Here is a 15358-nt window from a genome sequence, read left to right on the forward strand (position 1 = left end):
AACTCAGTTAAGAACAGGCATTTTGACGTAATTTTGTGTGTATTTTCCCATTTAAGCGTGATAAGATACAAAAGAGAACACAGCTGTGTGTAGGCCAACCGAATGGAGTTTCTATCGCATCTTCTTGTGCATGAACAGTTAAAATCGCTTGAATGTTTATGAAGACAGCGATCACGTTGTAATACTGCTTTCTCATATAACAAATGGATATCAACCGGCCGAAAACCATGATCACCCTCAAAATCTGGAGCTGAATTAAACATTGCACCAATTTTGCAATCAATTGATATTTGCTGTGGGGCCAGGGTGGGCCAAGCTCCTGATTGGGTGGGCGCCCCCTTGTGGAGCCTTGCCTGCTGTGTACGAATATTACGTGACATGCACGGAACGGGCAAATGATGAATGAAATTCGTCCTATAGCTCTTTTTTTCTTTTTCTTTTTCTTCGTCTTCTTTTTTTTTTTTACATAGTGTAGCTTTAAATATGATTGAGAAGCGACATTCCAAAAGCACTTATAATTAGTATAAAATTCCACTGTTTGCATCCCTCCACTTATTTTCCCTACAGCCAAATACTTTTTTTTTTTTTTAGGGTCGCAGCATCAGTATTCTACTCCTCCATTACAATTTAGCTGTGTTGGGCGGTTTCTTTCACTAATGAGCGATGAGTTAGAGATGAACCTGGAGCGGAGCTGGAGTGGATTACAAGAAATCTTTGAGTAAGGAACGGTTAGGAAGGAAGGGAAAAGCTCGGTGGCTCCGCGTTCCACACCGGCTTTCAGTCTGTTGCATGGCAACAAAGCTTGATGTTTTGGTTGGAACTATTTTAGTTGGCGGAGAGAAAATAAAGAAGAACGATTTTTCTTTATTAAAGCAAGAGATTCGTGCTGACTGCTGACAGCCGTGGTATTCCGAAAAACACTCTTGGATATAGCATCAGGATATAAAATAATCGCACAGCTAAATAATATAATGTTTTCTTTGACAGAAAAGCTTAATCTTCGCGAAGCGTAAGTAGCCTAACATGTTGAAGCTCAATTTGTCCATATTAGGGCATAGATACTGGATCAAACGTAGGCTAACCAGAAGAGTAGGAGCAAATCCGTATGGAAAATCTAAACACTTACACTGACAATTCTAGCGAATAGGCAAGGGACATCGGGCGTCCTTTTGTCTCCAACATTAGAAGAGGCATTTAGACTTCAACAGCATATAACCGCCCCCCGATCCCCCCCTCCCAGACAGATTTGCCCCAGCACCTCCTCTACATTGGCCCAGCAGCAGCGACTATACAGCGTCCTTGCACTTTACTAGGCTGTAACCACTGCCATCAGCTCAACTTCTTCAGCATCGTTTATTTCAGCTGTCTCTCTCTGCCGCTGCTGCCGGAGCTTACCAGCCTATCTTTAGTCTCCCTGTCCAGTCTGTTGGCTGTCTACAGCGGACACACAATCGTCCATCGCTTGTTTTCGCCAATTAGACACTGGCGTATGTGTGTTTTTTGATCAATCTAAGGACATTTCCCATAGATAAGAACAGTCTGCGCCAAAGACGGGCTTCGGGTATTACCCACAGATACATCACCGAGGTAAGCGACACAATTGTGAATTCATATCGATCTAATCTTTTCCCGCGATTGACTTCATGGCAGTTGATACAACTTATTATGTTGGCGTGAAATATTTGTGATGGACATCCATATATTGTTTTTTGTGTGTGCATTTTCCATATTGTTTTTCCACTCCCACCATCACCGCTTTGGCTCCCAGCGATTTGCCGGTGTTATATAAAACTTCGATTTTCAGCGTCCTCCTTTTACCTCATCCATCCCTCTTTTTTGATTAATAAAATCATTGGGTTATTTAAACGTAGCCTATATTTACAGGAAGAAGGATAGGAAGAAGCCTACAATTCAGCCTCAGCCTGCAGTATCTTCTTAATAGTTGTATCTGCTCTGTGAAACCTTAATACACCCATTGGAGGTAACAGAGATACAGCAAGTCATGCTGGTCTTCATCAGATGATATAGCTACAGAAATTAATCGATCACATTAATTGATAGATTTGATTCATCTTCTTTGGTTCTTTCCGCGCCAGTTCTATCTTCTGTTTAGTAATTGTTACATTTTAAATTCATTTTTTTGAACCAAACTAAAATGCAATCCCCCCCTATTTGGATGCGATACATGGTGATGACCTACATCATTGAACGACCTACATGAAGAACTTGGCTTGGGAAGTTCATCCTCATCCTCCATCTAATATGTCACTTGTCATAGGCTACTGTACCGATGAGTAGGCTACACATAATATTATAAACAAACTAACAAATATAAAATGGTATCATTATTCATTGACATTAACACACGCCCGCCAAATGCGGCTGGATTTCAGCAGTGGCGTGTAACAGTCACTCACTAGCCACTTTGGCGGGTTGAATTTTAAATATAAATTTTTCAATTGTTGTCTTTTAAAAAAGGCATCTGAAATAAACTAAGGGCAATGTAGTGATGTCAGAAAATATTGATTTTTCGATACCGATACTGAAATATCTGAAACGCTTCCAGTACCCGTTTCCCGCAGAATAGATACACGATACCAGCTGAGCTTTCTTTCTCATCTCAGACTCTCCGACAGCAAGTTGACACACAAACCCGCCTCTCCTCACTCATTCGTTTCATTTGCTCCGGATGAATATAGTTGCTGTTACAGGTCTTGAATTTCTGTGTGAAACAGTCAGGGCTGTGCGACATAGCTAAACAATTTATCACGATATAATGTTTCATATCGTTCGGTATCGATAGCCTAATTATTGACGTTTTTTATAACCTTTTTTTTTTGTAGAAAAGTTTGAATTGAGTTTTTTTAATGTATGAGTCAAACAACAAATTATATTAGTTTTAGCAGTCAAAACGAAATAAAATGTAGACAAAAATATCTTCTTTATGTCTTATATTAAGATAAAAAAGTAAGTGTTAAAGAAACTCTTGAACTTAAATGAAATGTTACAAAATGTGTGCAATAAAAGTGTAAACGTAGAACAATCAAGGCAAACTTTGAGGTAGATCAACATCGGTAATAAGTAGGGGTGTAGGTGGGCTAATGGTTCACAAAATTCACGGTTCGGTTTGATGGACACAGTGGTGTCACGGTTTGGTATGTTTTCGATACAGCAAAAAGAAAGAAATGCCAGAGAAATTTCCTTGATTTAAAAAATATATATTAAAAGAAAAATTATTCATAAATAGGCTAAATGCGAGTTTTCCTAAATCTCGAAACTTTTAGTTTTATAAATAGGGTTATATAAGGTTTATCTTTGAAGGATAAACAAATAATGTTTTGGTCATCACATTAAAAATAACATTTAAATATTATAATATTTGAGTTGAAGTGCTGGAAAAAGATGTGTGATGTACTTGAAAGCATTAAACTATTCCTGCCAAACTTCCATGGTTACAGTTAGTGTTACTACATTAAATCCATGGTGAATGTTGCTTATCTGTGGACTTAAAGCCTGTAACTAGTTCATTCATGACACAATGTTTCTCCTGGTTTCCACGCCAGCGCTATTTGATCTAATAGACATCTACGGTTAATAACGGAGAAATTTGAATGCTTCTCACTAAATCTTGCAGTGATATGTTATTACTTCTGTGGCGAATTTGAATGCTTTCTCTACTGGACCTCTTAGCGCTGTGTAGTAACAGTGTCGCTTGATTATGATCGGCTCACGGCTCACGCTGCACTGACATTGGTCCAAACTGAGTGTGAAACACAAAATAACGAGTATCGCAGTTTTCATTACGTTTGTCATTTTGATGTTGGGCAACGTTGTAGTGGTCCTGCCATATTTAATTCCGCAGTCCACTTACGAATCACGGTCGAATGGAACGCACCTTCAGTCAACATGATGTGTTGCAGTTCATGGTTGCATAGCAACGACAAACGCAAGCGCAAGCGCTTTGGAAAGAAGGAGACGCGATATGTGAACGACCCCTGATCTAGGAGCGATGAGCTCGCATTTTAATGAAAATATAAAATGCTATATCGAACATTTTTTATATCGTGACAATGGTGTACCGTCGATAAATACCGATTCCGTTGTATCGCCCAGCCCTAAGTCAGATACACACAAAATAATGTCAAATGCTGGTCTTGATGAGTATTCACATAAACACAGTTATGTTTTAAGTGAAAGTAAAGAAAATGCATGTGTAACAGTATAATGGATCCGTGCATCAGGTCTTAAAGTGGCATAAGCCTAATATACCGGCTGCCAAATTATAAGATAATATTAAAAATATCTAGGCCCTATATGGCAATTTTTTTCGCCTTCAATGTCAAAATTGTGGCCAGTGAAAATGCTGAGTGGCTAATAACTTTGGTTATTAACAAAAAGCTGTCAAGCCCTGCCTTTATCAATAATATTTGGTGCATGACTAATGGGTGAGGGGGGGAAAGGTTTATGCCTTGCGGCAAACTGCTGTATATTCTGGGACACTATTGATTCTATATTTGTTTAGGGCCTCAGTGAAGCACTGAAATCAGTGTATTTACCTTCTGGAAACAACCGATTTCAGCTTCCATTATATTGGGACACAATGTCATGAATTTCATGAATATCTCCATATGAATTAAGTATTTATGGATGGTTTTAGAAAAGTGGACATTTTTAGAGCATTACAGTTAATCATACAGTTGGCAAAACATCTTTGTCCCCCAACCATTTCTGAACATCACGTTTGATTTGAAGAACAGCACAGTCTCCCAGCTGCTCTGAGTGTGTTTAGTCTCAGATAGTGAAATCAGAGCTTTTAGAGTGAGAGGCTCCAGTGTCTGGCTGGTGTTGATGGGAAGCGCTTAAAAGCCTTTATGCGACGGATGTATACAGGCAGCAGAACACCTGCATGCTGAACTGTTTCTGCTCTCTGGCTCACACACATGCCCTAACGCTGGACTCCTCTCAATACTGAAACCCTCAAGACGCCAAGTCTGATCCCCCAACCCCTGCTCAGAGAGGAGCAAGCATTAGACAAGCATCTCATTGCTCAATTCTTTATTTATCTCAAAGCTAAACACATGCATGCAGTACATCCCAGAACAAGAATATAATAGAATATATGTGGTTATAATTGTGGTTATGTAGAAATGCTTTTTCAGGTAATCTAATATGTGATTCATGTGGTGACATCTATTTTCACTGAATAACTATCTGTTATTCAAGTAAAGAAATAGAATGTAGCTTTACTGAGTCAGCATTGTAACATTAGATTACACAGATAAGGTAGAAACAGTCCCTTAAGTTAACAACGGCACTTTTTTTGCTTTTTCAATTGTAAAACAAAAACACAAATTAAAATTTGAATTAAATTAATTAATAGAATAATAATAAATAAAATATATCACATATGCCATTATTTTCTGAAAAAGCTCACATTATTATGGTAGTCAAAATAACTTAATAAACATAACAAAAATTTGCTTTGCATTGTTAGTAGTCATTACATTATTTTTTTTATTATTTTCATATCACTTCATAAGCAATCTGTTCAGCATGGACATACAGATCACATCCACAAATCATTAGTTGTTGCATACACATCAAATTACGTGAGGGGCTGGTTTGCCAATATTTTTTATTGCAATCCACATTGACTGATGCAAAATCAGCTGTTAAAGATACATCAACAACAACATACATCTATTTTACATTTTTATTTGGAGCCGACACAGTTTGCCGGTCTAAAAATGCCCCAGAATGGCTGTTGAAAGAAAGTCATGTAAAAGATACACCAATGCAGTTTCAGTAGGAAAATTCGTTTTGAAAAACGATCTTCTTTCTTGTTTCAATTTTGTTGTTTAGGTTTAGTTTGATCACTTCCACATCAAGCCACAGCCATGGATGAGATGGACTTGCCCCAGATGAAGAAGGAGGTAGAAAGCCTCAAGTACCAGCTGGCCTTCAAAAGGGAGAAATCCTCAAAGACAGTGACCGAGTGAGTGTGCTCTCTTTTGTTCTTCACACTGTGATAGTCTCTGTTCCAAGTTCCAACCCATATATTTTATGCTGTCGCCCCATATCACAACAGAAAAGATAATGACTCGTTCTACCCTCCTTCTATTTTTGGTGCTGTACATCACATAATCAAGCACAGAAAATCTAACAGCAAGTCATCAGAACATCATCCATGTATTCTGTCAGTTTATTATACAAATACTTAATTCTCATTGGTTAACTGTGGCATTGAGCGGTCCAGTATTTTGTTATAATGAACTCTCAACCGTACATTTGACTGTTGGTTTGACAATCTCATATCACTCTCTCTTTGCATACAATACAAGTTAGATTAGCTAATAGGAGCAGTTTCGCAACTTTGCTGTGGTAAAAATTGCCTTTTTAAGAGCTTCAGTTTCAGTAATATTTCAGTATACACTTTTGTTCAAAAGTCTCTTGTTGGTTAGATTTTTTTAATGTTTCTGAAACCAGTCTCTTATGCTCACCAAGGCTGCATTTATGTGATGAAACATACAGAAAAAAACACACATTTAAGATGTAATTAATTCCTATGATGGCAAAACTGAATTTTCAACTGTCATTATGACAGTCTTCAGTGTCACATGATTCTTCAGAAATCATTCTAATTTGATAATTTGCTGCTCAAGAAACATTTCTAAAATAAATGGAACCAGGTGACACTGGTAGCACATTCAAGTTACAAATGGCCCCACCTGCTTATACGTTAAACATAGGTGGATATAGTGAGCTTAAAACCTCAGCAATGGCCATTGTTGGTCCTGTTATTTTTTTCCATTTTTTTGTTGTTGTGTAAACTAAAAAAAGTACTAGAGGTAATATAACTTATACAAGTAAGAAACAATTAAAATATTAATAAAATAACTCCAACTCAAATCAATATTACTTATTTGGTAAATAGTCATCTAATAAGTTGAATAATGTACAGTTATTTAAATTAAATTTTTTGCCTAACTTATCCACTTAACATAGTTCATACTTCATAGTTCCTTTTTTTAGTGGAGAGTAATCCATTTTGTCATTGGTTTTCTCTAAACAGTTTCCTGATTGAATGACCCTAATGTCACCATGAACTCATAATTGCAGTTATTTCTGATTTTGCAGGTTCACCTCATGTCACTAATTAGGCTGCCCAGAGGTCAGGTCCTCTTGGTGATTGTTCAGGACAAAGCTAATGCTCTCAGATCTCTGGTGCTTTACTCTCCAATTCGAGAGCACGCATGGTCTCTTAGTCACACCCGCCACTGTCACATTATAGTGACATCTCATTTCCCTGCATCCCAGGGCTCCCTTCCTGAAGTATTCACAATGGTAATTTCTCTGTTACAAATTAAATTTTACCAGCCAGCAATGATCAGCCCAGTTTATGCCAGCGTAGTGGTTCCTCCAGTGTTATTGTGCAGTTTAGCTGAACAAGCAATTGCGAATCCATCATAAAGTTGGGTCATGATGACTTAAATTTTTTACTTGAGTCTCAGATGAATCTAAGATCATCACTCTCATCTTGGACAGATCATTTCTATTAATCGCCTGTGATGGATGGCGCTTCTGCAAAGAGTTACGTGATTATCACCCTCATTTATCATTTGCTCAACATGGGTGCTGTCTTACATGACCCTAATTTCATAAATCACTCAGCATTCGTGTTCAAAGTCACAGACATCCAGAACAAGTCTCTGCTCTATTTACCCCAAATTAATAGCCTTTTTTTTTGCATCAAATGTGAGGTTTGTTACTTTAAATACGTTGCACAATTTGCAATGTGTCCCATAATGATGAGGGACCTTCTCCTTCCCCTCTAGCCTGGTGAAATGGATCGAGGAGTGTGTGCCCGAGGACCCTTTCCTGAATCCCGAGCTGATGAAGAACAACCCATGGGTGGAGAAGGGCAAGTGTGTGCTTCTATAAAAGAGTAGTAGCAGCAGCAGCAGCGGTCGCCCCAGCCCTCCGTCTGAGCCTCCACAAGCCTGACAGGATCACACGGCGCTTGCTCTCTGTTTCATTCCCTCATCATGAATGTACAGCAGTTTAGCATCCACTGCACAAAAAACACACACTCATACACAGAACACTAGCTCTATATAGTCAGAATTTGACACTTTGACATGCATTACTATTATATTTATAACCATCGATATATATATCTTTATATGCAGTTAGTGGAATTTCTCTTTGACTTCAGTGTTGTCGCCGCTGCTTGCGCGCTTGATCTTGAGTTCAGGCATGTAGTGTCGACATGGAAATGCCAGAAAAGGCCTGTTAGACAACATACTGCATGACAGAGGTGAGAAGAAATGCCTCAAAAAGGCGAAGGCAGCAAATATTTGAGTTTCCCTCTGTTACGCAGCATGTTCATTTCTCCTGCAGGCTCGTGCACTATTTACACCACAACTCAGCACTCTCACTTACAGACCATTTTTAAACATGTACAGATCGTTTTAATTTATTTACTTATTTATGATCATTAATTTATTTATTTATGGTTTGGTTCACCACCGAAGCTGTCGGCGCCGACTGCTTTAGAAGCTACAATGGACCTGCTGTTGTTCAACTGCACCCTTCCTTCCTTGAAAAGCTAAAGGATAAAAAAAAAACAACGCATCTTGCCAGGTCACCATCGAATACTGCCTTGTACACAATTTCCTTAAAAAGAATGTATGTGTGTTGTGAGGGACTTGTAAACCATCAGCACCCTTAAGCATTGAATGGATATGCAAACAGAGAGGTTGTGCACTGGCCAAGGCTTTTTCTTTTCTTTTCTTTTCTTTTCTTAAGATTAATAGCTTAATCTGCACTTATGGCAAGGATGTGGGGTTCATTTATGACTTTTGGTTTGTTCATGTTTTTATATATTCAAACAGTAGAAACCTGTCTAATTATCTAGATGTGTGTTACATATGAGAATGCTTTGAGAAAATATGCATAAGATCAAGTACTAGTTTAATAACAAGCAATAAGTGATTACATTTTTTATTGAATGTTTTACAAAACATCTTATTGAATAAAGTAGAGGATTTTTAGACAGCTTTAATGTAATTTGTGTGTTTCAATTGGGTGTGTGTCATGGGTTGGGCAATTTATTTCTGTGTGTTTACACAATAACAGTTATATTGAGATTAGTAATAAATACGGCTGTCAATTTAATACGATAGATAGATAGATAGATAGATAGATAGATAGATAGATAGATAGATAGATAGATAGATAGATAGATAGATAAAGATAGAAAAAGTAATTAAAAATATAATAGTGATTAAAAAAAACTAATTAAATCATGGCCCCTCACCCCAATATGGAGCCCTGCACATGACATGTGGGGAAAATAAAAACATGATAACGTTGGACATGAATTAAGAATTTGTGTGTTCCCACTAATTAATTAATTAATATCCTTGTTTTAGTTAAATCAGGGCCACGTCGTACTTATTTATGTCCTAATTTTTGTTAAATTGTGGTATTAAAACAAGGGAACAAATTAGTACAACATGGGCACGATTTAACTCGTGGCCACAATATTTTGTGCAAGTCATAAGAGATTTCCCTATCATAAGAGCCATCCAAACTTGAATTACTACCTTTATGTTTTTGCAAGCCAAAGAATACCGGTAAGAGAAACAAAACAGCTGAGGAACATATGGAACTCAACTGAATGGTTTCAAAGTTTAAAGTTGAACTGCTGTTAACTTGACAAAATGTCTTACAAACACGACGCTCAAAGCACGAGACCCAACGGCTGGGTTTGTCCATATTTGACCCAATGTTGGGTTGAAACAACCAAGCATTTTTAGAGTGGCAGAATGTGACACAAAACCAGAGACATATGTCTGCATATGTATACATAGACCAACAATTAAGAATAAGATTCTGTATCCATTCTGTATGGACGCCCCCAAGACATAAACAGTTAAACAAACTCGACTGAAACTCGGATTGCTGTGGACTTAAGGCGGGTGACAGGCTTATGTTCTATGATACTGAAATAAAACAAATATCTATTGACTTATAAAGTCACTTTTTATGTTTATTCAGTGCTTTCTTCACAATAATGTAACATAGTCTCTTCAAATTATCTTTATTTGGGGGCTTTTCTAAAAAAAAATTACATTAACATTGATTCATTTATCAGATGCTTTTATCCAATGCAAATGAAGAATACAAGCGATTCATCCATAACAATATTGATGAAATTAATTGAAACTGACATGCAGTAATGCATTAAACTGTCTTTAACAGATCTGGTACCTCCTTTGTAAATGTAAAGCCATAAAACAGATTTGGTAGAACAATTTCGCAAGCACAATGAGTACAGTCTGTCATATTTTTATCCCAAATCACTGCAAAAAAAGCATTACAAACTCATTCTCTGCTAAATAATAGAACACATGAGATTATTTTCTTCCCATCTAAGGGAAAATTGTTGCTCTACTTTACGCACACTCAGACTTCACTCTGTTCAGACCCATCTGCGTATTGCAAGTGTAAATTTGCCAGGCATTTTAATCAAAGTCAATACATCTTCATGCACTTAATGGACCTGCGAGTATCGGACCGTACAGCCGTCACCCGTTTACCAAACAAAGATGCCATGAGTGGTTCTGGGGGCTGTGAGACTAACACGGTGGATAATGGCTCACTCTCTAAGATTAGGAATTGGTAATCCTGATGCCCGTTGCCTAGCCACACATTCACATGATTGCTCTCTACGCCGGTTGAACCCGCAGCAGATGACACTCTAATCTGCCCAAAATAATCCACTCTCTCAGCCCCCATCACAAATCTCCATTTCTAAATACATATGGGATCCCATGGACCAATAGTCTGCTTAATGTACACATCTGGGGTAAAGTGCTTCTCTGACGAAGTCTGACACAATGACCGTAAATCTGCATATATGGCAAAGCTTAATGACTCTTTAATCTAAATACGGCAAATGCATCCTATATCTGGATCTGAAATGGGGATTTATGCTGAGAAGGACATATGGACTGCGAATGGACATACAGTAATACAGGAGAGAATAAATGATGGGTTCTGACTTGTAAAACCACTTGCTGCTCGAAACACTCTTGCTGTTCTCCTTTGAGGATCTAAAAAATATGTGTTGTGTGAAGAGAAAAATCTCAAGAGTGTAAAAGTGTGATCCAGGCAGTATTAAACCCTTTAAAATCACATAGGTCCAGTTCAGATGAAGTTAACACTTTTTGTGGTCATTTAAACATAATCAGTGTCAACCTAAATCAAATAATGTTATTTTTAACCACAAGGCAAGGCTAATCCAACCTTTTAGCTCATGCATGACCATGTCTTAAGCACATGATGAACTGAATTTGACCAAATTGGGCAAATAAAAGTCTATTATCAACTCAAATCAACTTTTCTCTTAAGTCATTAGTAGAGGTTTACATATTAATCATTGTTTTCAAAGAAATACATATTTATGTATATGTACAAATATATCGTGAAAAATTGTTATAGGTGTATAGAAATTGTTACATAAAAATAGTTAATAGTACAAAGAAAAAAATTATAATGTTTTCACTGGCCAAATTCATTGTATTTAGTAAATATAAAAATATTTTAATTTTGATGGCTGAACACACTCCAAAAAAGTTGGGACAGAGGCAAAATAAAGGACTATAGAATATCCAGGTTTTGAAACAGTCCACAATTAGCAGGCTAACTGGTAATAGATGAGGGTATCGGGTATAAAAGGAGCATCCACTAAAGGCTCGGCCTTTGCAAGCAAAGATGGGTCATGGCTCGCCACTTTGTGCCAAATTTCATGAGAAAATTGTCAAACAATTCAAAAATCACATTTCTCAATGCAGGATTGCAAAGTAGTTAGGTCTTTCACCATCTACCATACATAATATTGTGAAAAGATTCAGAGAATCCAGAGAAATCTCCATGCATGAAAAGTCAGGAAACCTCTGTTGAATGAGCGTGACCTTTGAGCCCTTCCGAGGCATTGCATGAGAAACCATCATGCAACTGTGTTAAAAATAGCCAAGGGCTCGGGAGTACTTTGGAAAACCATTGTCACTTAACACAGTCTGCCACTGCATCAAGAAATGCTACTTGAATCTCTGTTCCGCAAGGAGAAAGCTTTACATCAATTCTATGCAGAGAATTGCTGCAAAGCTGGGAAGTTCTCTGAGCCCGAGCTCATCTCAGATGCAACAAAGTGGAAATCTGTGCTGCGGTCAGATGAATCCACGTTTCAGCTTATTTTTGGGAAAAACTGACTTTGAGTTCTCAGTCCCAAATAATTAAGAGACCATACAGAATTTCATCAGCAACAGGTGGAAAAGCAAACATGTCATGACTTGCATGTGTGTGAAGGAACCATTGATGTGGAGGTGTATATTGGGATTGTACGGAGACATATACTGCCATTAAAGATGACATCTTTCCTGGGAAGCAAGACAATTTCAGGCCTCATTCTGCACGTACTACAACAGAGTGGTTTCTAGACACTTTACACCGTAGAGTGGAGGTGCTTGACTGCCTGCCTGCAGTCCAGATCTGTCTCTTATTGAAAATGTATGACCCATCATGATAAGGAGAATCAGGCAACGATGACCACAGACTGTTGAGCAGCTGTCTTGTATCAGGTGAGATTGGGCAAAAACTCCACTTGCAAAACTGCAACAATTAGTCTCCTCAATTCCCAAATGATTAAAAAGTGTAATTAAAAGATGTGACACAGTGGTAAAAATGCCTCTGTTCCAACTTGTTTTGGAATGTGTTGCAGCCATCAAAATGTGTTTATATTTTCAAAACACACTCAAGTTGATCAGTGAAAACTTTGAAAATCTTTTTTTGTGTGCTTTTGTCAGTTAAATAAAGGTTAAAGAAAATTAACAAATCAGATTTTATTGCATTTTACAAAATGTTCCACCTTCTCTGGATTTGGGGTTGTACTTTAGGCTCCATGAGTAGTTCATTAAGGAGTGGCCCACAACTTGAGACTCATAAGCATGCCTGAATCATTCATTCTTATATCGGGGTTGAGAGATGGACCGCAGCAATGATCAAGTAGGCTCCTGAAAACTTAATATAGTATGTTAAGTAGCATGCAGTGTGTGGCCATTTATGAGCCATTTCTGTCACAGCAGCGTGGCTCTTGTCCCCTGGCAAAGGCAACTGATCCAGTTCTGTCAGTGCACTCTTATAATGTCAGCCTACACATATACTTTAGCGCTGTCGAACACCTGCACGCCTCACTCCATTAGCCTGAGCACCAGGGGAGACGGGTCAAGCCGAGGTCATGCTTCATTTCCTCAAATGAGGACAGTGCAAAAGATTCTAGAGACACCCATTTTTTCCCTCTCCCCTCAAAACTCTTCTGTTCCGCGCCCTGGGCTAATTGGAACTGGCTGAGTGGAAATTGAATGAGTGGAAATGTGTGTTGGGATTGTGATCTTTGGCCCACTTTTGGTACATGTGCAAATGTGCTCAATGAGGAAGATGTATGGTTGTAATGCTGCGAATGGCGGTCTGATCTTATTCACACTGAACCTGAGTGAGAGGTTCCTTCCAAGGGTACGTGTCCGACTCCTCACGATTCCGAATCAGCCATTTTACAAGGCAAACAAAAACAAACTGGAGCACGGCTGCCCATTATTCCACTGTGGTGTCATTACATGGCTGATTTAACCCCAGTGGGCCTGCTGTGTTTGCACAACGATCTGGCTGAACTGCCCAAGAGGGACTGAATGCCTCTTATTCTACTCTGTGTAACATGGGCCACTCCCACTATCTCTCAGACAACCCAATCAAACTCGCATCATGCCTAAGAAAACACGTACATTGTGAGTCTTTTGCAAAAAGCATCATCCTTCATTTCGCCTCACGCCAAGTTGTGCATAAAAGCTGTCACTGCCATCCCTCCTTCAGACAACAGGCAGTGACAGGAAGTATGTGCTATGACGTGCCTGTGTGCCCCAGCGGTCCCTCTTTAGGAGATTAAAGCCCCGAGCTGACAGCTCTTTAATCTCTGGTGCTTTGTTAGCAGAACATGTGGTGTAGAAGCAGCAGTGCCTTATGGGAAATAGGTCTGGGACGAAGTCATCCACAACATTTCACATCATCAGCAGCTGAGACAGAGGTAAAATCATCAAACGTTACCCTAAATATTAATCGCTGAGGTGACCCAAAAATATGTGTCATCTTGAAATTTAGAGTATATATTTGTATATGTGCATATATTGAGCATGGTGCACAGTCCACGGGACATTCCAAACTGTGCACATCATCTGTGTGCCTGCTAAGACTGATGGCAGCTGTATATGCTGTATGTCTTACTGTGGAAAAATACTGACTCACTCTAAGTTACTGTGTGACATGAGGAGAGGGAGCGGCACTCAGGGAATTCCATGGCAACATGCTGACCGAGAGACGACAAGATTCTAGAAACATTCCAAAAGAAGAAACACAGGCTTTTTAAGACCACAGTCTTCCTTTTATAGCGCCCTCCTGTGTGCTTGCAACGCTTGGAGATTTGTCAGTGTACCAATGTTTATGGTGAGATAATGAGGTTGCATTTTTTGTTTCTACGTCGTTCTCTTGCAAGGTACTTTTAAAAAAAACATTTAAAATTAACTTGCGGTTGGGTTTAAAATGCAGTGAAGTAGAGCATACAAATGGTTATGGATTATTAATAAATCTAAGAGGAAATATCATGCATACAGTGCAGACTCAAGCAATGCACAGCTGAAATAAAATATTTAGTGGGCACTTTTTGAATGCACGCTTTAGAAAATGCCACCCGCAGTGAAAAAACCTACAAAACCCTTCTTACAGATTTACGCAAAGCATCAGATTGGAGTAGGATCACACATTTAAAGGGGGATCTGGGCAAAAAAAATGCCCCCATAATTAAGTAGAGCAAAATTAGTATTTAAAATAACAGTCTACTACAGTTTAAACGTTTGGGTTTAATGCCGTAGTAAAATGTAAAAGTTACTATCTGAGACTGGATGAGAATTATAACATCAGATAGGCTATATAGATTTCTTTCTTCATCCAACCTGGTGAGATCCACTGTGCATAATCTCAGAGTAGATGATGCCACTTTTCTTTGTCAGTTTTGTTCTCTCTTGCTCCGTCCCTTAGGTCTAATTAACCAGCTCAGGCTCAGCAAAGCGCAGTCAGCCAATTCAAAGACATTAACAATTCATGGACACACATCACAGAAATAACCAGACCTTCTCTTTCCATTTGGCTCTGGAAGGGGGAGGGTGGGTCAGGGAGGTCCCTGCTAGAGAGCGGGGTAGGTCTATCATGTAATCGGCTCACTCTCTCCTCCAGTACAGCATCCTTT

The 15358-nt window shown here is 38.6% G+C and overlaps 1 protein-coding gene across 1 annotated transcript; it reads left to right on the top strand.

Annotated features, from left to right (window-relative positions):
- The first annotated feature begins 725 nt into the window (after positions 1-725).
- Positions 726-9059, top strand: gng13b (guanine nucleotide binding protein (G protein), gamma 13b). Its single transcript, XM_082177350.1, has 3 exons — positions 726-1587; positions 5863-5995; positions 7836-9059. The coding sequence occupies exons 2-3, from the start codon at positions 5898-5900 to the stop codon at positions 7939-7941; spliced, it is 204 nt and encodes a 67-aa protein (XP_082033476.1). The 5' UTR covers positions 726-1587; positions 5863-5897; the 3' UTR covers positions 7942-9059.
- Positions 9060-15358: the final 6299 nt, after the last annotated feature.

This window comes from Leuciscus leuciscus (genome assembly GCF_965113295.1).
Source record: "Leuciscus leuciscus genome assembly, chromosome: 1".
In the NCBI taxonomy this organism is placed as follows: domain Eukaryota; kingdom Metazoa; phylum Chordata; class Actinopteri; order Cypriniformes; family Leuciscidae; genus Leuciscus; species Leuciscus leuciscus.

Bases quoted from the DNA above. Each gene is read 5' to 3' on its own strand.
- gng13b (XM_082177350.1), top strand. From the start codon at position 5,898: ATGGATGAGATGGACTTGCCCCAGATGAAGAAGGAGGTAGAAAGCCTC. The intron at 5,996-7,835 runs GTGAGTGTGCTC...CTTCCCCTCTAG, and splicing joins TCCTCAAAGACAGTGACCGA to CCTGGTGAAATGGATCGAGG.